Source organism: Phascolarctos cinereus, unplaced genomic scaffold (assembly GCF_003287225.1).
Source record: "Phascolarctos cinereus isolate Bilbo 61053 unplaced genomic scaffold, phaCin_HiC Scaffold_5;HRSCAF=322, whole genome shotgun sequence".
NCBI classification, from domain to species: domain Eukaryota; kingdom Metazoa; phylum Chordata; class Mammalia; order Diprotodontia; family Phascolarctidae; genus Phascolarctos; species Phascolarctos cinereus.
The window spans coordinates 382,905,144-382,930,507 of NW_027555958.1; the positions used below are offsets into that span (position 1 = coordinate 382,905,144).

General features: G+C 36.6%; 1 protein-coding gene across 4 annotated transcripts in view; it reads right to left on the reverse strand.

Annotated features, from left to right (window-relative positions):
• CAMSAP2 (calmodulin regulated spectrin associated protein family member 2) overlaps positions 1 to 25,364 on the reverse strand; it is a 152,723-nt gene that overhangs the window by 79,963 nt on the left and 47,396 nt on the right. For all 4 annotated transcript variants that reach the window (XM_021002984.2, XM_021002983.2, XM_021002982.2 and 1 more), the window contains exon 3: positions 1,873 to 2,034. In XM_021002984.2, coding sequence (XP_020858643.1) covers positions 1,873 to 2,034 — 162 coding nt within the window. The remainder of the gene's footprint in view (positions 1 to 1,872; positions 2,035 to 25,364) is intronic.

Below are 25,364 nucleotides of genomic sequence, written 5' to 3' on the forward strand. Positions count from 1 at the left end.
TATTGAGTTTTCCAACACTAGAGGTTTTAAAGTAGAGCCTAAATGACTTATATGGCAAGGATTCTGGTCCAAGGTGGAACCTGAGGTTCCTCTAAAATTTTGTTGTTATGAGTTGTTAAGTCTTTCCCACCTATCCCATATCCCCAAGCTATTTTGTATATACTTTATAATTACTTAGCTGTGTACATATTGTATGCCCATGATTTAATGTGAACTCTTTAGGGGTATGGAATTTCGGTATCATCTTTTTATTCCTGGGGCACCTTGAAGCAAACTTTAATAAGTGCTGTTTAAATAGAAAGGGCTGAATGTTTGATTGATACGCATTAAAGGATGCCAGTGCTTAAATTTAATACCAGTAAATCGACTATCTTTGGACAGATTTAAACTTTATAACAAGTGATCAAAAGTCTTAACTAGCGTGAGAATATTTAATTACATTTCCATTATTTTAAATTTCACTTTAACAAGAAAACAACACTGTAACTTGATCCATTATTTCACTTGTATGTGATGGGCCTCAAACCTTTTCTCCGCTATGATCCTACAGTGATATCTTATCATGGCATAAACCTGACTTCTTGAAGACCATGCCAATAGAGTGCAAGCTCAGGCCAGTTTTCCACAAGCTGTAAGGCAGCTTATTTTGAACTACTGTTGTGTCATAGACCTAGGTTTGCGCTGGTAAATGTTTAACAACTAGTTCTCCAAAAACCCATGACATACTTTTAAAAGTTTAATCTACATTATCAACTGGGGGGGGGGCGCGCGGCGCGTGCGCACAGCGGCAGCTAGGCAATGGGGTTAAGTGACTTGCCCAGGGTCACACAGCTAGTAAGTGTTATGTGTCTGAAGCCACATTTGAACTCAGGTCCTCTGGAATCCAGGGCTGGTACTCCATCCACTGTGCCACCTAGCTGCCCCAATATTTTCTTAAGTACAGACCATCAACAAAAAACACATCAACTCATGATTTGTAACATTTGCCAGTTTCTGAGGTGTAAATGATCACACTGAAAACTGAACAACTGGGCCTCACAAGTTGCTATGAACTGGCTCAAGCACACTCTTGCATGGATCTATCTGGAAGTCTGTGAAAGCCTACGGATCCCCTTTTTCAGAATGTCTGCACAAAATAAAATACAAAGAATTACAAAGGAAACCACTTATACTGAAATGTAGTTATCAGTTTAAAAATAAGTTAGTACACCCCAGGTTAAGAACCCCTATTGTAATGGCTTCATATATAGGCCTGGCAACAGAAGACTCTCTGAGGTTCCAACATAACAAAGGCCTGAGAGGCTCATCCCCAGAGGATTCATGAGTTTTGAGGTGGGCCACAAAAACTCATCAAGGCAGAATTTTCCAAATAATGTTACACTGGATGGAGTACTGAGAGGGAAGCAAAGTGATGGTCAAAATTACTGACTATTTTTAATGTTATAACTCCCAAGCATCTACTTTTTAAAATAAAAAGTTTGAATAAAAATCAACAGCTAAGACTATCATGGCAAATTAATTTCTATTGAAATGGAATACAGTAAGCGCAAATGAGGTCAAATTTGAACTGTCATATATCAAATATTTATGGCAATCTGCTACCATATCTAGATTGTTTCTGTAACACAAATTATTTGACTAAATTATTTTACAAAGTGAAGGGTTTTGGTTGGTTGGTTTGTTTTTTTAAAGCAGGCGGTGGTACTGCTACATGAAATTTCAAAACTACTGCACTAAGATTAAGATGTACATCAGTGAAGGAAGTGCCACATATCAATAAAATCATAGCTTTCCTCTCAGTATGAATCTACATCTCATCTTTTCTCAAATGCTTTGAATGATAATGCCAGCATAAAACATGTATGGTCCTACCTTATTTATCCAATACATGACAGCATCCTCAATGTCATAGGGTAGATCAGTTGCTTGAAAGAATGTTGAATACTGCTGAGCACAAGCAATTACTTTCTCTATACTGACCATTTCTACGGTATAAGCCATCATTAAGGTGTCAATCATGGCCAAATGGGCACTCTGAAAATATAAAACAAGATTTCATTTAAAAAATTATTTCCATTTAGCAGTTATTGCACATATATTAACATTAACTACCTTTACCAACATGGAAGAAAAGAACTCAAGATCATATAAGGCCAGGTTTAATAATAAAGCATATTTTACAGTGAGAAATGAAGTACAAAAGGCATACAACCTAAAAAAAGTTATGCAAGCTAACAGCCTAAAAATACACATTGAAAAAATGAATAGGTCTAAAGCAAGATGAAATTTACAAATATTCAGACACATTAACATCAATTTAATTACAAAAAATAAAGAACCTTCTTTATTGTTTCTTGAATGTTTCATGCTCACTAGAAAAACTAAAATGTTTTAACTACAGAATATTCAGAAAGATGGACCAATACATAAAATTATTTTTCTTACAAATAAGCAGAACACTATATAACGAAAGCTACTTTGTTGACAAATTAATTTTAACAGATTTTAATAGCCTTGCACAAAGAAGAGATGAAAAGCTACTGCACCTCTGAAAAGAATTCAAGAAAACCGAGTTTTCTAAAATGTGGTCAAGTCTGCTAAATTGAGTAAAGAAGGATCTTCGCTGGCTCTAGTAGGATTAGGAACACAGATTAATATATTTGTACATACTTGTATTTGTTCACATTGACTCCTTGGATAGAATCCAAGGTGAGAGGAGGGATTGTTGCCCTTTTTGTCTTTGCCTTCCTAGCACCTAACACTGTCTGCTGGAACACAGTAGGCCCTTAAGTGCTTGCTGACTGATAGCCTGTGGTCGGTCACATACTAATACTGTCAGAGGTGGAATCCACTCTATCTGCCAAGCCTTGTGGCCCTTCAATCAGGAAGAGTGAGATCTTAGACTCAGAAGCCATCTGGTCCAACCGCCTCGTGTTAAAAGTATGGAAACTGAGGCCACACAGCAGTACAAGTAGCAACGTGGTAGTCCTAGAATTCAAAACAGATCCTCTGAACTCCAAATCTAGAATCTTTTTCCCATCGTAGCACATAAGTAGTCTTCATTCTCATAGAGTCAATGTGCTAATATTACACACTAGAAAGAGGTATAATTATTACTTGATCTCAAACACAGAATATTCTCAACAGCCTCCCATCTCACTCCCCACTCCTCACCCAATTTTTTTCCTTCCTCCTACTGCAAAATAACTAAGAACTCTGTGGAAAAACACAAATTCATACGGGTCTGTTTACACAATTCCTGGGAGAATGCTCCCTTTGTGCTTCTATATACTTTGCTATTACACAAGGCTTCCCGATCAACTCTCATCCCAATAACTTATTTTTACCTAAGCTCAAAAGCTCACAAAGATCTTTCTACACAACTATCACCATTATCAATGTTCTATAGATTGAGAAGCTGAAAATCAGGTAATTAAACGACTTGCTTACAGTCACATGGTAAATAAGTGTCAGAGTTAGGATTCAAACTCAGATTTCTTGGCTCTACCTTCAGAATCCATTACATTTCACCAAAACCACCTCTTATTAATTAACAAGTACTCCAAGAATCCTATGTTTTATATCTTAATGAGGCAAACACCTCCCCAACTGTTGGTTCTTAAGGTCAGTGTACAAACTTTCTCTAAATAGCACAACAGCTGGACAGTATTTTAGTTATCTATCTCTCTAAAACCCAATTTTCCCAATTTATCTTTTTCATAATGATCTAAAAGCCCAAAGTTGGAGTTTGCAGGGTTTGGTTTTGTTTTTTTAAGCTATAGTTCTGTAATGGAAATTATAAAAATAAATGAAATAATTATATTTTCAGGTCAACATTTTTTGTTGTTCCAATATTTATATGTTGAACCAAAATATAAATAAAATAATTATAAATCCAAAACTAGTAAAACATTCATATTGGCATTAATTTCATTGTGAAATCATCTAAACAAGTTAGGAAAAAACTCATGAAAAATCAAAAAGCATAATTAAGGTATTCCAATATACCAGAACACAATCTAAAAATGTAATGCATGTGTAGTACTTATACAAATAAGCGGAGGGAAAAAAATCAATTACTAAGTTCCTGATTATAATAGGTTCTCTGCCCTGTTCTCCTCAAAAATATCCTCATATAATCACCTAGAGCTTGTTTTGGGGTTTCAACAGAATTGAAAAATAATAAGAATGTCTTCTTCAAAATTCCTTTGCAAACATTATATGAATGATAATGGGCTAATATAGGATAGGTTCTAAAATCCGATCTTGTGTGATCCAGAATTGATTTAGACTTATTATGAAAACTTTAATTATAATAATGATACTGAAAAATATTTTATAATTGTCCTTCCAATGAGAATAGCCCAATAATTAAGAGACTCATGAATCACATCCTAGGGTGCTGAAAGACTGTAAGTAATGTTTGAGCAATCATAGAACACCTCTACTCATATCCAGAAATTGAAAAGTTAGAGAAAAGGATGTTTTGATGAAATGAGTGGTGAGAGAAAGTACGGAATAATCTATGGAGACTCTGGAAGATAGCTGGAAAGGGAAAGAGGATCCCAAGATAACTGGCTCATTTTCTTAAGTTGGCCATCTTGATTCGGAATCCCACTAAGAATTTTGCAGAGCTTCTGCAACACTACATATAATGTCAAACTTTTTTGATGTGGCAGATAGTTTTGTCACACTTTTTTATTCTTTGTTGTAAGAATAAAAGTGATACAAAACAAAAAGCTATTAATAAAAGTTTATTTTTAAAAACTGGCAAAAAAAACTTTAAAGAAAAATCATAAGAACTATGGTTTGGCAGCAAAAAGACAAAAATGCTATCTTGACTTTCAAATAGGGAAATAGTGGAAATCCTGGATATTGAGCAAGCCATAAAGCACCACCTTAATAATTAACTTTCATGAAATAAGAGGGGGGTATAATGGAATGAGTTGGAATTTGCAGTGTAGTATAGGGGTTTCCTCATCACAAGTTTCCAACACCAGTGAAAACACAGATCCAGTCCCATCCTATCAATCTTTATACACAGATTCAAAGGAAATCCAGTCTCAGAAAAAGTTAAGTCATAAATGTAGATAGGCCCTTATTTTTAAAAAAAATGTTCTTAAAGCAAATGATTAGAGAACATGAAGGTTATGTCACTGTCAACCTAAAAATAACAGATTTCCAATCACATGTTAAGCTTTGAAAAAATATCTGATACTGTAAAACAAGAACAAAACAAAGTTGTATCTAAAGTACTGACTATGTCAAAAGCTAAATGTGAAAACATTTAACAAGGATAGACATCAAATGAGAAATGAATAGGTTCCTTCTATTCCCATTGCAGCCTGCTTGCTAAGAACCATTGAACTTTTCTCTGGGCTCACCACCAATATATACTTTCTCTCTAATCCTGCTGCCCCATCCTCTCCACCAGCTGTGCACTCCTACATTTGGAGCTGCAGCAGATGTATCAGCACCCCCTTACACCCCTGTGCTGGGAAGGAGATCTTAGGAGAAAGGCAGAATCAGAATGGAATACTGAGTATCTGATATTAAGGTGGTCAATTAGCAGCAGCCTATGACTATACTGACAGCTACCCATTATTCTTGCCCTTCCCAAATGACTAGCCCATTTTTAAAAAATTAATGTTTTATTAGAAACATAGTATTGAACATCAATACAAAGAACTAAACTTACTTAATAACTATTTACATTAGCACTAATTTAAATGCATGAGTAGCGTAACATCATTTCTACCATTCCCTCTAAGTCTTCATCACAGTTCATTTGTTCCCATTCACTTTCCCTCAAATGACTACATTTAATGTACACTATATTCTTCTAGTTCTGTGTTATTCAATTTGCATTATTTCATAAAGATTTTACATATTTCTTTATATTCTTCACACTTGTTGGTCTTAATTGTATTATAATATTCCAAACGATTAACATATCATTTGTTTAACGACATTTCCCTATTGCTGGACATTTAAGTTGCTTCCCAGATTTTTTGCAATTACAAATAACATTGCTATGAAGATTTTAGAACAGCTCTTCTTAACCACATTTTCAGAGAATGCAGGGGAAGGTAATAAACATTTACATATAGCACCTACAAGATGCCAGGCCCTGTACTAAGCACTTTACAAATATCATTTCATTTGACCCTTTCATTTGATTGGTATTCTCCAAAATGGAATCTATAGGGGCATGACTATTTTTTGTAACTTAGTGCAAACTTTCAAATTGCTCTCCAACAAGATTTGTAGTTAATTCCAGCAGCAAATTCTCAACTTCAGTTAGTACCTCAAAGTATGATTTTCCAAGTGATAATGAACAATTTGTTTCCTCTTTTGAAAACTATTCACATTCTTTGACTATTTTTATGTACTAGAAGTTAACTATTATGATTTCTTAAAAGCTCCACATGTTTTTAGATAAAGTTTCATCATATTTATTATAAAGTTTTCTTTCTATCTATTCTATTCTTTTTATTTTAATTGCTTATTACTGTACAGGCTGATTTTTTAATTTTAAGGTCATCACATTATAAAAAATCTAGATGAGAACCAAGTCAAATACCTTAGCCAAACAAGAGATAGAGACAATCTCAAAGATGAATGATTTCAAATACACAAAACTAAAAATTTTAGCACTAACAAAATTCATATAGTTAATATAAGAATGGAAGCTGTAGATAGAGAAATTATTACATCAATCATCTCTGATAAGGGCAGGATATCCAAGACACATGAGGAAGTAACAGAACTATATAAAACCAAGAGCCATCTTCAATTAGATAAATGGCCAAAGGATATAAACAAACAACTATTAACTATCATATGAAAGAAGGTGGAACCAAAATGGAAGAGTAGCAGGAAGAAATATAGCAAGGTTCCACCCAAAAACTTCCTCCAAACAGATACAGAAAACACACCAGGCTGAATCCTTACGGACAAATTCAAGAAAAAGTCACAGCAAGTCATTTTTCCCACACCAGGTCTGCCAGGAAAGGTTGAGAAGGGAAGGGAGATCTGTGGACACAGGGCATGGGTCAGGAGCATGATGCACTTGGAGCACTCACTCTAGCACCCAAGGAGAGGCTGCACACCTGGGGAAGGGAAGGTTTCAGACCCATTATCAGGGCCAGGTGTCAACTGGCAACTTTGTCACCTACTTCCTTCCTAGTTCTGAGTCACAGATCCAGGGCAGTCTGAGAAGGGAAGCTGTGTCCAGAGTTAGTGGTATTGGGGAGGGAGGTCCTGGACTATATACTTTAAAAAAAAAAAAAGGAAGTTCAGAAGCAAAGAGAAGCCCTCAGACCTCAAGAACAGAATGGAGTCTTAGTTCCAGCATCTAACTCAGCCTACAGAAGAGACCCTGTAATTCTGTGACCGTGAACCAAATCAGCTTTCCATAGAAACTCATAGAGACTGAATCCAGAAGCATTTTCTTCTTGCTCAGACCCAAGCCCAAGTCAGGAATTTACAGAGCTGGAGAGAAGAAAGGGGCATACAGCAGTCAGACTTTGACCTGGATCAGACCATTCTGAAAACACTGAAAGGTTGCAGACCCCCCCAGACTGTCCTGAGATCCTGGAATAACACAAGAGTCACTGCCCCAAGAAAGAGCAACAGGACCAGACTAGACTTCCCTTCCAAAAGTACAGCAGAGTGCAGCCCTAACACAGAGCTCAAAATCACGAGCCAGAATGGAAGAATAAGCAAACAAAAAGATAATCCTACCAAAAGAGTTGACAATAAGAAACATTTCTAAGTCACAGGAATAAATAAATAGAAGAAAATGTAAGGTATCAGATAGCAAAAACAACTGACCTGGAAAATAGACGAAGGAGGGAAAAAAAATTAGGAATCATTGGAATACCTGAATGCCATGATCAAAAAAAGAGCTGAGATCCTACTGCAAGAAATCCTAAAAGGAAACTGCTCTGATCTTATAACCAGAGAGCAAAGTGGAAATAGAATGTACTAGTTACCTACTGAAAGAAACTCCAAAATGAAAACTTGAAGGAACATCGCAAGCAACCATGTCAAAGAAATACTGCAAAGGGTCAGAATGAAGTACTGAGGAGCCACAGTTAGGATTACAAAAGATTTGGCAGCCACAGCCATAAAAGAATAGAGAACTTGGGATGTGATATTCTTGAAGAAAAAGGATATAGGTTTACAGCCAAGAATAACTTATGTAACAATGATGACTATAATGCTACAGGTAGAAAATTTTACCTTTAATAAAAAATAATAATAAATAATAACAATAAAATACATCTAAGCATTCCTTTGAAAAGACCAGAGATTCATAGAAAAATTAGAGTTCAAACTTAAGTTCAACTTTCAGTTTTTAAATTTTTTAAGAGAAACATAAAAAGATAAACATGAATAAACAATAGTGATTAAAAAAGAATAAAATGCCTACATTCAAATATTAGGAGATTATACATGTGTCCCCTCTGAACTCTATCATCCTCAGGGGTCATAAAGGAGTCTAATTAGACAAGACCTGGGAGAGGATCTATTATAAATACTCTGGGGGATAGGTAGGGAGAAGGGGAAGGAAGATTAGAAAAAACTGTCTCGTATAATCAAGGTGTACAAATAGACATCAATACAAACAAGGAGAAGAAAGCAAAAGAAGGGAGCAGATGACATTTCAACCTTACTTTCATCTGAACTGGTCAAAGGAGGCAAGAATACACACACACACACATACATACACACTGATTTGGGTATAGAAATATATTTCACTCAACAGGAAAATAGAAGGGAAAGGGGACAGAGGAAAGAAGAGGAATTAGATAGAAGGTAGATTAAGGGGATTAATCCTAAGCAAAACAGATTCTAAATATATACAAAAAATATTTATAGCTCTTTTAGAGGTAGCAACTAATGGGAATCTGAAAAAGTGATCATTTCACACTACAACAACAATGCCCTTTATCTCTATCTCCTTCCTTCACCCTTCTCTCACATGAAGAGGTGGTCCTTCTTGTTAAGGTAAACCCTTCACACAAATACCACCCTGTCTTATCTAGAATACTGCCTACTCTTTCATCCCCACTGTCTCACTAATTTTCAATTTCTCCTTTTCTTTCTTTTTTTTTGGGGGGGGGTCAGTTGGCGTTAAGTGATTTGCCCGGGGTCACACAGCTAGTAAGTGTCAGGTGTTTGGTCTGAGGCCAGATTTGAACTCAGGTCCTCCTGACTCCAGGGCCAGTGATCTACGCACTGCACCACCTAGTTGCCCCTAATTTCTCCTTTTCCCTAGTGCCTAGGAGTCCAGTCTTATCCTTCCTCCACTCTATCAAAGTGATCTACCTTCTTCTTAAAGCACAGTTCTGACCATGTCACCTCCATTCAATATACTCTAATAGCTCCCCAATACCTCCAGGATCACATATGAACCTCTGGCATTCAAAGTCCTTCAAAACCTGGCCCCTTTCTATCTTTCCAGACTTTTTACATCATAATCCAATGATTATGACCTCCTTGTTCCTAGAACAAGACATTCCATCTCCAAAAATTTTCACTAGCTGTCTCCATGTCTAGAATTCTCTTCCTCTTCACTTCTATTTCCTAGGTTCTCTGCCCTTCTTCAGGTTGCAATTAAAATTCTACCTTCTGCAAGAAGCTTTTACCAGTCTTCCTTAATCATCATGCCTTCAATCTAAGATTACCTTCATTTTATCCTTTACATCATCTGTACATAGTTGTTTGTATGCTGTCTCCCCCATTAGACAATGAGCTCCTTGAAAGGAAGGACTGTTTCAAAAATTTGGGGGGGGAGGAGAAGAGGGCTTTCTTCAAGTCCTTAGCACTCAGAGTAGTACCTAACACATAGCGGGCACTTAATAAATGCTTGCTGATTTGATATGCATAACAAAAAATATCAAAAGAAGTTTTTAAAAGATGGTCTTTATACTTGAAAACAGTTTAGGATCCTAACATTATTCCACAATTTCTCAATGCAATTTCCCAGTTCTGCTACTGATTCTTCTAATCTTTTCACCTTGGTATCAGCTGCCTTCTCACCCTGAAGATGCCTCCCTATTCCCAGTCCCCTTCCTGTGTTTGCCAAATTCCCGCTTGGCACTATCATTTCAGGAAGTGTCCAGGCCATTTGTGTTCACTTTTCTCCGGACTCTTGGGATGTTTTCTTCTTGCCATCAAATTAAGGGTATCCTTCCTCCCCATTTCCAACTCCTCTTTTATGTGATGCTTTCCCCTAATAAAAACAGGGATTGTACTTTTTTCTTCTTTTGCTTATATTTATATTCCTCAGCACAGTGCCTGGCACATAGTAAAGAGCTTATGTCCTTTATATTTCTCTTTCTGCTACTTAATTCTGGGCTAAATTCATTATCCACATGCAGTACCTGTTTCAAATATGTGTACCGATTTACTAAATGGACTATCTAGCCAAATACATGTCAGTATAATCATTTAGGTTTTTTTTAGTTTTTCATTTAGTTTTCTTAGACCAATCTCTTTAAAATAATTAACAATGGGAAGTCTAGGCACCTCAATTGATACAAAAATTTTATTATAATTTTATTTTGAAATAAAAATGTTCATTCTATCTCTATTTTCTTTGTCTTATGGATAAAAAATGCATTGTGTCCATTGATTCTATGTGGTATTTTGAGTTATTATTAAATTCTGGTTTTTTTCTAGTGGTAAAGAGGTTCTTCAATAAGATCTGTTAAGTCTTGAAACATAATACAATCAGCACACTGTCATCTACAATTAATAATACATAGAAGGCTTCACCATAGATATGGAATCTTTCCTCCGCTTGGATTCTACATAGGACATCCTCTATGAAAGAGGCAAACATCTTTGGGAAAGTATTGTGCCTTCACTGACAATAATATTAAATAAGTAATATGCAAGCTCCTTGAGGTTAGGTACTATTTTGTTGTTGGGAGTTGTTTGTTTTTGGTATGTTTATATCCACAGTGCGTGGGACATAGCAGATATTTAATAAGTGATTTCTGAATGAGGAAAAAAAACGGAAAATTTTAAACATGAAAATAAGGCAGTAGAACTGAATAAGAAAACTTTTTAAATACAGGTGCCTCAGGAAAAGGTTTATTAGCGCTGAATAGAAGATGTACAAGGCACTTTGGCAAAATTTCTGATGACTTACTTATAAGCAGCTTCAGAGCTTTAAAAGCTAATGACCTTTTAAAAAATTGTCTCCTTTTACTTCCAAACTTATGGCTTTTCTTTTCCTTGATGATATGACCTAAGGGTCTTGTTAGCAATTGATGATGACCCACCTTGATGTAGTTGTACCCAGTTCTTTTCTAATTTAACATAATTATATTTGAGATCATACTTTGGCTCACAAAGTTGGGGGGCAAAAAAAGATTTTCCTGAGGTGAGCAGACAAAGGTTAAATGAAAGAAAAAAGAACAACAGCTGGGAGACTGAAAGTTACAGAGAGTAAATGTATAGGTGTGGAAAGAAAAAAAAAATTCCAGAGAAGGAAGTGAATGAGAAAAAGGTTCAAGAGGAAAATACACATTGTAAATAATCCTCCTCAGGCAGAAAAAAGAAAAGGGAGGGTGGGGGTGGGGATGGAAGAAAACTGGTCAAACACTTCTACATATTTACCACCAGATGGCAAAATTGGATCAGGATGGATTAGCTAGCTGCTAATGATCAAATGAGAAATCGTAACGTTTTTGTTGAGTCTTGCTGGGTTTCTCCATTTGTTGCCACCCTTGTGTATAGTTTTCCTGGTCCTGGTTCTGCTCTACTTCATTTTCCAACACTTGATTTAAGCCTTCCCCCACACTTCTCTACGTTCATCATGCTCGTAATTTCTTAGAGTAACATTCCATTACATTTTATTACACAACTTGCTTAGTGATTATCCCCAATTGATGGGCATCTACTTTAGTTCTAGTTCTTTGCTACTACAAGAAATGTTGCTGCATGTACATTTTAATTACTTAGCAAAATTCCAGATGGCTGTACATTATTCTTGAACCAATTCACAGGTCTATCAATAGTTCATGTGTCTGATAATTACTGCTTTTTCCACAACTAGGAGGGGCTATTTTTTACCATGCAGAAAACTGTCATAAGTTTCTTACTGCTGACAAGATCCTTTAGCTCAATTGATTGAAACATGCTACTAATGGGACACTTAAGGACACTAAATCCTCATAAAAATCAACTAGCTTCTAAATGAATACATGAGTGGATATTAAAGGTTATATCATGAAAAAATTAGAGGAGAATGGAAGATACTTTTCACAACTTTGGATAGGGGAAGAATTCTTAACCAAACAAAGGAAAGAATGGATTCACAGGAGATAAAATGGACAATTCTGATTACATAAAACTGGAAAGTAGATACACAAACAACATCAATTCAAGTAGAATTAGAAGGGAAACTTAACTATTAAAAATCTGCAACAAATTTCTGATAAAAGTGTAATATCCAAGATTCATAGAGCATTAATTAAAAATAATATAAAAGCAAAAACCACTCCCCAACAGATAAATGGTCAAAGGATATGAATAGATAGTTCTCAACCTGGAAAAAAATGTCCCAAATCACTAATAAAAGGAGAAAAATAAAATAACTCTGAGGTTCCACCTCACATCCATCAGACTGATAAAAATGAGAAAGAAGGAAAATAAATGGTGGAGAGGTTACACTCTTCGTAGAGGTGTGAACTGATACAACCGTTACTGAAAGCAACTTGGAACTAAATGCAAAAAGTAGATAAAATGTTAGTAAGCTACTAATCATATATCCCTCACGAGTACAAAGACAGAGTTAAAAGGACAAATGTGAACAAAAATATAGCAGCACTTTTTCTTATAGCAAAGATGTGGGGAAAAAGTGGATGCTTATGAATTGAGAAATGGAAGAGCAAATGATACTACAGTTTATCCTCATTAGTCATGGATTCTGTTCTTAAGACTTTACCTACTCATTAAAGTATATTTTTAATCTCTAAACCAATACTTGCAGAACTTCCACATTCATTCGTGGGCATACACGAAAAATCTGAGTCGACAAAGCAACTGTTCCCACCTGGGATCAAACAAGGCATTTTCTGTGTTTCAGCGCTCATACTGTCAACAAATGTCCTTTTTGTGGTCTATTTAGTGCCACTTTTTTGCATTTTTGTGCTTTTGTTAGTGATTTCCCTATTTAAATGGGGACTCAACTGCAGTGTTTAAGTGTTGTCTAGTGTTCCTAAGTACAAGAAGGCTGTGATACGCCTTACAGAGAAAATAATAATGTGTTAGATAAGCTGTTGGGACATGAGTTCCAAAGCTGGTGGCTATGAGTTCAATGCACCCTAAAGAGTTTCAGTCTGTCCATCTGTTCTTCAACTAAACTTTCTTTTATGTGTCATCTTCCATAATTAGAGTATAAGCTGCCTGAGAACAGTCAGGCAATCAACAGTCAACAAGCATTTATTAAGAGGCTACTTATTAAGTACTTACTATGTATAAGGCAAAAGAAAAGGCAAAAAGAAAAGAAGTACCTGAAGAGCTCTGGAATGCCAAACAGAGGATTTTATAGTTGATCCTAGAGTTGACAGGTAGCTTATTGAATAAGGAGATGACATGGCCAGCCCTGAGCTTTAAAAACATCACTTTGGCAGCTTGACTGCAGGATGGTCAGGACTGGAATGGGGAGAGACTTGAGCCAGGAATCCAACAGCAGCCTACTGCAGTTGTTCAGCTGTGAGGTGATGGGAGCGTGAACCAGAGTGGTGGCAGCATCAGAGTAGAAAAGGGGGCATATATGAGAATGTCAGTAAGGGAAAATAGACAGAATTTGGCAATAGATCTGGATATGGTGGAGGGGTAAGTGAGGGGTTTAGGATGATCCCTAAGGGCCCTTGACAATAACAGGGAAGGTGAGAAGGGGTGAGGGTTTGTGGGGAAATATATGAGTTCAGTTTTGCACATAATGGATTTGAAATGTACGATAGAGAGTTGCAAATACAAGAACGGAGTCAGGAAAAAAGTTAAGTGTTGGATAAGCAGATCTAATAATCATCAACACAGAGATGATAAATGAATCCCATGGGAGCTGATAAGATCATCAAGTAAATAATATAGGGAATAGGAAGAGAAAAAAAGCCAAAGGACAATCAATCAGATCGATAAGCATTTATTAAGTGCCTACTATGTGCCAGGCACTGTGCTAAGTAATGGAGATACAGAAGAGACAAAAGACAGTCTCTGGACTCAAAGAGCTTACAATCTGGTGAGAGAGAAGACAACATAAACAACTATGTACAAAGCAAGCCATATACAGAATAGGAGATAATTAACAGAGAGAAGGCACTGGAATTAAGAGGCTGGGGGGAAGGCTTCCCATATATGGTGAGATTTTAGTTGGGGGGGGGATCATGAGTTCAGCCTGGGATATGCTGCATTTAAGATGTCTACTGGACATCCAGTTTGATATGTCAGTAGTAAGAGCAGAAGAAAAGCATTGCAGGCATGCGGGATAGAGTAAATATCCAGACCCAACAGATAGAGTGACTTGTTTATGGCAGCCAGGTAGCCAACGTCACTGGATTGAAGAATACCATAGAGGGCAGAAGAATACTGTCTAAAAAGCAGCTGCAGATTAGAGATTGGAGGTCAGAAGTGATTGAGACAGAATAGGTAGATTTGAGATTCATCAGCACAGAGGTGGTAATTAAATTCATGGGAGCTGATAAGATCACCAAGTGAAGTAGTGTGGGGGAGAAAAAGAAGAGAACCCAGGACAAAACCCTGAGGGACACCTACAGATAATGAGTTCTGACTTGGACAAGTTGAGTATGAGATATCGACAGAACATCAAATTCAAAATGTCCAGAAGTCAGTTAGTTATGAAGGTCAGGAGCTTAGAAGAAAGACTAGAGTTGGATATATAAATCCAGGAATAGTCTACATAGGCATGGTAACTGAACCCACAGAAGCTCATAAGGTTACCAAAAGAGATAATACAGCCAAAGAAGAGAAGAGGGCCCCAGGACAGAGCGTGAGGAACACCCATAGTTAGTGGATAAAGATCCAGCAAATGAGACCGAGAAGAAGCAGTAAAGACAGGCAGCAGAACCAAAAGAGAGCAAAGTCACAAAAATCTAGAGAGGAGTATTCAGAAGAAGATAATAGTGTGTGTCAAAAGTTACTGAGCGGTCAAGAAGGATATGGAATGGAAAAAAAAAAGCCATTATATTTGGTCATTAGGAGATCATTAGTAACTCTGGAAAGAAAGGGCAGGTTCAACTGAAAGGTGAGGCCTCAAGCCAGCCCAGAGTATAACATCAAAACAGAGAAGAAAGGGAGGCCCCAAGCGAGAATGACTTTCTCAAGGAGTTAAGCAGAAAAGTGGAATAGAGATGGGGGAGACACAAGACAAGGGGTAGCAGGGATGGTAAGTTGTTGAAGGATGGAGGAAGCAAAGGAGCATTTGTAGGCAGCAGGGAAGGAACTAGTCAAGTGCCAGAGTTGACCCCAGCTCCTTTTTTAACTCTGGAGGCTGCCTCTCAGCTCTATTATTACCTCACATGTAAATGAAATCCAAAGGTCATGTTCAAATTTCATTAACGTGTATTTTTAAAGTTTTGCCAAGCATTTTAATCAATAGGTGCTAACAATTAAGAAATTTATTTGTGTAATTTTTTACCTGTCTGGCTGACCCCATTATGCAGATGGCAATGATAAATGAAAAGCAAATAAGCAAAAGAATCATGACCATGAATGAACACCTTCCAACCATCTCCACAATCAGTTCCTATAAAATCAAGATTATCCTAACCCAAATGATTTGGAAAACATTTATTTTTAGGACAGTTCATATATGACAACTCGGGCTTAACCTCTTACTGCCTCACAAAGTAGTTGTAAATCTGTGCCAGGATTGTATGTCATTTGCTAACCAACATAGCTTTCCTATATTTTTACCAGTCTCATGTTGTTATTTCAGTACAGCCCTGTAGTTTTTTATTTTCCAGATCTGACACTTTTTCAAGAACTGATCTTTAGCCATAAATAGTGCTTTGATTGAATACTTTTTTCTTTTTTTAAGTGAAAATTTTTATATTTTATTTTTTCCAATTATATGTAAAAATATCAACATTCATTTTTTAAATTTTGAATTCCAAATTCTCTCCCTCCTTCCTTCTCCTCCCCTCTCCTGGAGAAGGCAAGCAATTTGATACAGATTATACACAAATTGCATAATATTTAAAACAAATTACATTAAAAAATTGAAACTTTAAATTGTCATCAGCGAAAGTTATAATTAAGATTAAAAAAAAATCTGACAGGACGTCTGTTGAACAAATTCCTTACTTGTGTGGGTATATGTTGAAAATATACCCAGAAGGACAGACTTTACTACTTAAGTGATGTGAACCTCATAAACAGACATAAACATATTCTCTGACTGATCTCTTACTAATTCAGAGTCTATTTTAAATTTCCAGGATCAAAATCTTTATCTTCCTTTAAGGCTCAGCTCAGGAGCCACTCCCTCTCCAAATTTTCTTAATCCCTCCTACTGTTAGGGACTTTCCCTCCTGAAATTACTTTGTATTTACGTAAATTTGACTACATATTATATAATCTTAAGCTCCTTGAGTGCAAAAACAGTTATTTATGTCTTTTTCTCCCCAGGGCCAATTATATCACCTTTTTTGGTAACAGGTCCTTAATAAAGTTTTGTTGAATTTAACTGAAGCTAGCAGAGACCTCTCCGAAAGAACAATCAGACAGGTAGAAGAATAAGGATAGGATAAAAGTTATAAAGTTCAAGCGAGGAGAGTATTCAGGAATAATGGAAGGAAGAATCAACAATTTCAAAAATTATAGAGAAGCCAAGAAGAATACAGATTGAGAAAGGATGCTGGATTCAGAAGTTAAGAAACTTAAAATGGGGCAGCTAAGTGGCACAGTGGATAGAGCACTGGCCCTGCATTCAGGAGGACCTGAGTTCAAATCTGGCCTCGGACATATAACACTTACTAGCTGTGTGACCCTGGGCAAGTCACTTAGTCCCACTGCCTAACCAAAAATAAATAAACAAACAAACAGACAAATAAATAAATAAGTGAAAATAAAAATAAAAATAAAAAAATAAGAAACTTAAAGTCAGAGCTTTAGTTTCAGGAAAATGATAGGGTAAGAAACCTGATTATAGAAGCTTGAGAAATGAGAGGTGAGGAAGGGAAGGTGATAAATGTAGACTAACTTTTCCCTAAGAGTTTGGCCAAAAAAGGGACAGAAGATACTTTCTTGATTTTCTTGAAGGTATATGGGCACCTGGGAAGACTCTAAAAATGAGATGGCAAAATCAAAAGGGGAAATTCCCAGAGGGACCAGGAAAAAGTTGGCATCAGCCTAGACAAGACAAACCATCTCTTCCTCAGAAACAAAGGAGACAATAAGGGATGATGTAAAGAGGCTTTGGGGTATGGAAGAGGAAAGAAGTAGCTCCCCAATAGTTTTTATTGTCTATATAAAGTAGGAGGTCAGATTCTCTGTTAAAATGAAAGAGGAGAAAGTGGTATAGCGGGTATACAGAAAGAAGGTTTGGACGCCAATGATCTAGAGAGAGCACCACAAAGAATAACAGAAAATCAGTCTAGTAAAAATAAAAGGACTGATGAATAGAAGACAACAAATTTGTACTGGCCTCACTTGGCACAAATGCAAATGTCTCCAGTAGCATTAAGTACAGCTTCAACAGGGAGTAATTCAAGGGTGCTGTTTGGCAAGTTAAAAACAAAAAAAAGATTTTTACAAGAGTAAGGCAGTGGAAGGGCAGAATGATAGAAAGACATGCTCAAAAAATGGAATTTCAACTTAAAAACATGCAGTCAGCTCAGTTATGAATAAAGATGAGATAGCTGTAACCAGCCTAGTAGATGACTAAAGTGAAGATGTAGGTGAAGATATAGGGATGTAGATCAAATAGGAAATCAGAGGGTTTTGGGGGGGTTGTTTTTTTTTTTTTTGGTTAGGCAATGGGGTTAAGTGACTTGCCCAGGGTCACACAGCTATTAAGTGATATGTGTCTGAGGCCACTTTTGAACTCAGGTCCTCCTGAATCCAGGGCCGATGCTCTAGCCACTGCACCACCTAGCTGTCCCTAAAGGAAATCAGAGTTTTAAAGGGATGATTCACATCCCATCTAGCCATCCACTATGGACAACTTCTTGCCATCCACTTTGCTGCTGCTCTTGCCTAGACCACTGAATTTCCAGAGCGATTATATCCTAAAAAATTTAGTCTACTCAGCTTTAGAACTCCCATACTGAGACTAAAGCTGTCCTGACTGGGCAGGGAATAAGTATAAATTTACAACACCCACCATATATGTAGCTGGTCCCAAACCAGACTATTTGTCAAACCTCATTCAATTGTCTGCCCCAGTCACCTTCTTGCCATCTGCCTTGCTGCTATGTGTGCATCCCATCTACTCCCAACTTTCTACTCTTGCTCCAGGAAACCACAACCAAATCAATACTATCACTGTTTCTGTAAAGAGCGTGTCAATCAACTCTGCCATGCCCTTAATCACCATTCTCCTGACTAACAAAACATCCTTCCACATTCTGCACCTGTTATCTTCTCCTAACACAATAAAAGTTCCCTGAGAAGAGAGACTGTCTTGCTTTTGCATTTGTATCCCCAGTGCTGAACACAGTTCTTGACACAAAGTATGTACTTAAAAATGTTCTTTCTTTCAAGGGCACACCAATGTATAATGAAGTCTCCAAGTATGGGAGCAAGTGTTGAGCTTTTTTTTCCCTAGGATCATGGATCTCTTCTTCTCATATTCCTTCACTCTTCTGGTACTGACTGAGACCTCTTTAAGAATGACTTCTTTTCTCATCTTTGACATACAACACGGTAGTGAGAGTGCAGGATTTGAAGAAATGAGAACTTGGGTTGACATCTTGACCCTGGACTTCGCCTACTTGGTTGCCCTTGAGTAATCACTCAGTCCTTCAGGTCTCCACTTTCCTTTTTCATAAGATGAGGAGCTTGACTAAATGACTGTTACGAGTCTTTCCAATTCTAAATCTGTGATCTAATATACAGAGCCAAAAGAAAAGGATGTATGCCTGCTTCCTTCACTGCTACCTTTGGACCGTACCACAGCCACCATCACTCAACAAACACCTCCTCTTCCAAGCTCATAGCCTCATGGAATGAGAGATTTAGAGGTTAAAGAGATCTTGATCAAAAGAAGAATAGAACAAACAAGGGGCGGGATAGGATTAAGGGAAATATGCTTAGTTTTTCACAACATGACTACTATGAAAGTGTTTTGCATGACTACACATGTATAACCTGTATCTAGTTGACTGCCTTCTCACTGAGGATCGGTAGGAAGGGAGAAAATTTGGAACCCAAAGTTTTAAAAACAAATGTCAAAAATTGTTTTCACATGAAGCTGGGAAATAAGATATACAGGCAATGGGGTATAGAAATCTATCCTGCCCCACAGGAAAACAGAAGAAGAAGGGAATAAGAGAAGCAGGGGAAGGGGGAGGAATAGAAGGGAGGGCAGATTAGGGGAAGGAGTATTCAGAATGCACACCATCTTGGGGTGGGGGGAGGGATGAGATGGAGAGAAAATCTACAACTCAAAATCTTGTGGAAGTGAAAGCTGAAAATGAAAAATAAATAGAAGAAAAATTTTAAACAAAAAGAGATCTTGGAGGTCATCTAGTCCAATCCCCCCATTTAAGAATTACATAAACTGAGCCTCTGAGAGAAGTTACTTATGCAAGGTCTCTGACTTTAAAATCTGCCTCCCCAAATGCTTGTTGAGTGACAAAATCTATTTTAGAAACCACTTCATACAGTGCTGTGTACTACAGGGGCTTAAAATGTGCTAGTTGAAATTACCCTGGTGGAACAAGAGACAAAAATGTACTTCACTGTATTTTTCTAAGTAAAGTAGTAAATCTTAAATAACAGAGAATTATCATCAAAGTCTTCAAAAAGATATAACTAGTACATAACGTACACGACTTATGCGGTTCCACTTTTTGCTAAAATGGATGAAAAACCAATGATAAAGCAGGCCATATTTTCCCACTGGAATAATGCTATGATTTTGACCTGGTTACTTTACCAAGTCCTAAATAAATCACAGATATGATCAATAATTACAAAGAATCATTTGACTTAGCAGAACAAACATTGCCTTACAGTATCCTTTACATTCTTTTTCTTATCTGTACATAAAGATCATTCAGAAATAACTTTGTTCAATGCCCTTTGAATAAATATCAAGCAAGAAATAAAACAAGGAGATGCATGCTTGTCAAGAGTATTCACAACTTTGAGATGATCATGCTGCTGCTGCTATTCAGTCATTTCAGTCATGTCTAACTCTTTGTGATCCCATTTAGGTTTTCATGGCAAAGATACTGGAGTGCTTTGCCATTTACTTCTCTACCTCATTTTACAGATGAGGAACTGAGGCAAACAGGTTAAGTGACCTGCCCGGGGTCACACAGCTACTAAGTGCCTGAGACTGAATTTAAACTCATGAAGCTGAGTCTCCCTAGTTCCAAGCCCGATGCTCTTTCACTGTGCCACCTAGCTGCCCAGATGATCTTGCACAGAGTACTAAATGAAGAGAGATTCCTTGTGGATAGTGAGATCCTCTAGATGCCTTTTTCCCAGATGACATTATGCTGATTGCATCAAGCCCCAGAGCATTGGCGGAGCCTTTGGGAAAAGATATGAAATCTCTCTAACAGAATTTGTCCTACCCATCCATACAGCAAAGACCAAATGGATGTAGAATATGTTTGTCCAGATTTCAATATGCTTATAGACGGACATCCTAAAAGCTTGTCCATAATCATGTATATTTGAGGCCAACAGTATGGACAGAAAAGAAGCTGGGCCCACAGTGGAAGAGGAAGAAGACAGCAGGCTAGCAAAGAGTAAAGCACTCTCTTTCTTTTTTTTTAAACCTCAAGCTTTCCATGAAAGCAAAGGCCCATTTATTCAATACAAGTGTTGCTAGATGACAGCAAAACATGGAACACAACTGCCTCTGAAGAGCAAAAAACAAGTATCACAACACAGAGGACAAAGGAAAGGTGTTACATGGTGGGTGTAAGCAATCTGCAATATACAGGAGACAAGGAACTCCAAAGAAGAACAGGGTTAAAGACATCAAGAAATCGTATGACAAGAAGAGAAAACAAGCTGATCACTTGGCAAGAGTAAGTGATGACAGGCGGACAACCAGAATGTTCTATTGATACACTCAAGATGTCAAGAGAAAGAAAGGAAGGTCTCTAGCATGTTGGGTGGTTCCACTGGGGCAATTTTGAGAAAGAAGACAGACAAGAGAGACAACAGTTGAAGAGTACACACAGGCACGGATGGGTTGTGATCTACACTGCTGGGGGGAACTCTCAAATCAGTACGAGTACAAGTCTCCTTGTACCTGATCAGTAGTAGCATAATGTCAATGATAAAATGATGATAAACCTCTATCACTTACAATATTTAACAAGGATTTTAAGTACTACAAAATGTATATAAAGGTACTATGCAAACTGATTTTGCAATAGTCATGATCCCAGGCAGCATGGTACAGTAGAAAGTTACTAGATTTGGAGACAAAGGACCTGGGTTCAAATTCAGGCTCTGGCACTTACTACTTGTATGATGCTAAGCAAAGCACCTCACCTGTTTGAGCTGGTTTCCTCAGGCGTAAAATAGAGGGGTTGGACTAGATGGCCTCTAAGTTCCCTGCCAACTCAAAATTTGTAATCTGATAATAAAAGTTATTATATACATTGCAGAAAATACAATCCTATCAGTAATAAGCAAAAAAAAAAGTATCCATGTCACAAATGTATATTTTTTTTCAAATAAAGTGTCTATTCTGTTCATGTCTAAGAAAGTTTCTCTTCAGAAAAAAAAAACTTAAAACCTCAAAATTAACATGATCCCTTTCCAATGTTTTTTAAATATCTACACAGCCCTTCTTTTACTATTAACAACGCAAGTAGCATAGACTTCATGTTTATTAATTTTATTTTTAATAACAAATCACAGGCCAGTATAACCTTACTAGAAGCTCATATAATAGGTTTATTAAAGAATAAACAAAACTAGCTCATTTAATGTTATCACACGTATTCTTAATAAACAACACATTTTAATCTCTTGGTAGAGGGCTATATAAAATCTTCCAAATATGATTTGTTCTATACACCACTTCAAAAAACAGACAGATCAATGATCTCTTTAATGTATGTTCTCCCTCTAATGCTAGATATTGTAACTCATCCATGCTTTCTCATCTTGTGCAATTCTGGTCCATGTCCTCCCATATCCTCCCCAAAAAGGTCTACCTAATGTATTTGTGACTTTCCTCTAGATCTCTTGATACAACAAAGACACAAATGAAGAAAAAAGGGTTTCCGCTGGTTATCCTTGGTTCTTGCCATATAAATGCTTCACCTTCATTTTCACATATCAATTTGATGACATCTTTTACATCATTTCACTTGTATAATTCTTCACAGGTGGCTACGCAGGCCCTCTATGTGCCTCTCTATTATCCTTTGCATTACATGCTTCACATATATAGTATTAGCTTAAGAATACTGCTGTCATAGCATTTTTTCAGAGGGAAGCTTGGGACCACTAAAACACACCACAATTATAAAAGAATGATTTTTAAATATGATGTATGACTAGATTTATTCCACAAATCACACAGGAAAACTGATCTCATTACTACAGGGACAGAGATATATGGTTTTACTTAATCATTGTTCTAGCAGCAAAATTATACCAACTACACAATTTTCCATAAATGCAAAGACAGTTGAAAATACAATGTGCCAGCAATAGTTCTAGCCACTACAAATGTTCACTATGCAGCAAACTCTAACTCTTAAAGTGGATATGCTGGATCCAATTTGCTTATTTCAAATTTTTAGGGTGTGGCACTTATTTTTTTCCTAGGAAGTTATGTATGGGTTACTGGGAAAGAAATGGGAAGAGTGGGAATTAGCAGACTTAGATTCATGTCCCAGCCCTGTCACTAAATGGGCAAATCACTTATCCCCCACTTCCCCTAGGACAGGCAAATCAGTATCTGCCTCCGCAATGTATAATCTAACAGAACAGGCCAGGATACTGTCTCTGGTGTTTCTTACTCTACAGTAAGAAAGTTATGTGCCAGACTTCTGTATTTCGCCCCCCCCCCAAAATACACACACACACACACACACACACACACACACACACACATGAGACAGAGAGATTTGGTTGAAGGTCCATTCTGGATCTGATCTAAAATTGTATGACTCTATAATAATGCTACCAAGTTTTACACATCTAACAATACATTATCAAGTACTACACATAATCTTCTCCAAAATAAAAAAGCAGCCATAAAATCTCACATTGAACAGTTTTCCCTACAGAAATTATTTATGTGAGAATCTATATTTTTGCTGTTGTTCAGTCAATTTTCAGTCGTGTCTGACTCTTCATGACCCCATTTGGGATTTTCCTGACAAAGACTGGAGTGATTTGCCATTTCCTTCTCTGGCTCATTTTACATATGAGGAAACTGAGGCAAACAGGGTGACTTGCCTAGGGTCACACAGCTAATAAATGTCTGAAGCCACATTTGAACTCAGCAAGATGAGTATTAATGATTCCGCAGAGAACTCTATCTACTGTGTCACTAGCTGTCCAAGAATCTATATTAACTTACGTCAAATACTTCCTGGAATAACAAATCTGTGAGAAAAAAATACTAAAGAATATACTTTAAAATTCTTAAAGATCTTTAAAAATTATGAAAAGTATGTTCTTCAAAGTAGCTTCTTATGACATAGTAGGATCATTAAACCAGATTTAATCTGAAGTCTGAAAATTAAACTTTGACCCAAAAAGTGAGAAAGCTTTCATTCCAAATGTTTAATAAATGTATTTTAAGAAAAAAGGTGTTGAAGCTAAAGATAACCATATATGGGAAACTTGAATGCCACAGTTTGAGTCTTCACCTTCAATATTTAGTCTAATGTTAGTATGTACATGTTTAAAGATTAACAGATGGTTATTCATTTATCTTACAATATACCTGTCAAGAGAACGTCCGTATTTTGGCAGATAATGATTTTTCTTTTGGTTTAAAGTTAAATGTTTTGTTTTTTGAAATCATTGCACATACCAGGGTTTAATCTGAATAACACTTTATACTATAAAGTTTGAAAAATGTAGACTAAAATTCCTAATTCATTGAAAGTCAACTGATCTCACAAATGGAAAAGGTATATTAGTTCAAGCACTACACAGTATCTTCTGGAAAGCTGTGTATAGAGAAACTTTACATATAAATTTATGGTGTGACTGAGAATGGAGGTGTTTTTTCCAAATAAAACAACATAAGAGCTTTCACACCACAAGAAATATTCTATGTTTCAGTCATACAAAACATAATGTGCAGTGTCTGATTTGATTATTTGATTAATATATGCATGTGTGCACACACACAGAGATATACACACATATTCTTTCTATCACAAATTCAGATCATAACCATTCTAAACCTTAACATTCTGTATGATTCTTCTTCAGATCTTTCCATAACTCTTCCATTGAGATTCTACTCAGCCCATTGGACGGCTTTTTCTTCTCATCAGGAGAATTACAGTTGTATTAGTCTCCATTCTATCCCTAATGAATGTGTGACTGTGAGCAAAAGTCACTTCACTGTTCTGAGTATTTTTCTTCTTCTATAAAATGGGAACAACAATACCTGTGGTGCTTATCTCAGATGGTTGTAATGATGAGCAAAGGGACTTACCTTAGGTAAGATGCTTTATAAATCTATTGCTGTTTAGAGACCATTCAGACTACATATGCACCCTGGTAGAGGGAGAACCCCTTTCAGATTTCAGTGGAACAATTTGTTCTTTAAAAAGAATAACAAAACTAATTTGTGTCTCAAAACAAAACAAAAAAATTTTATTGCTGTTGTTCTTTTAATGTTTTAAAAATGATCTTCTAGCTTCCATTTGTGCTATATGGCAGGTTCATTTCATTTGCCAATGATACATATCATCAAGAATTTCTTACTTTGTTTTTAATCCACTTATAAACCATAAAGCCTCTTTACATTTTTCTTTGGGTTCTCTATAATTTTAATTCTACTCAGCTCATAAAGTTCCATGATTTTCTGTTATAAAGCATCACTAGGAAACAAGTGTTATTAGAGATGAACAGTGAACAGAACCTAAAATCAAGAAAAGCATTGTAATTTCCCAAGTGGGATCTAGTCAAGATACTCTGCTGTTCGA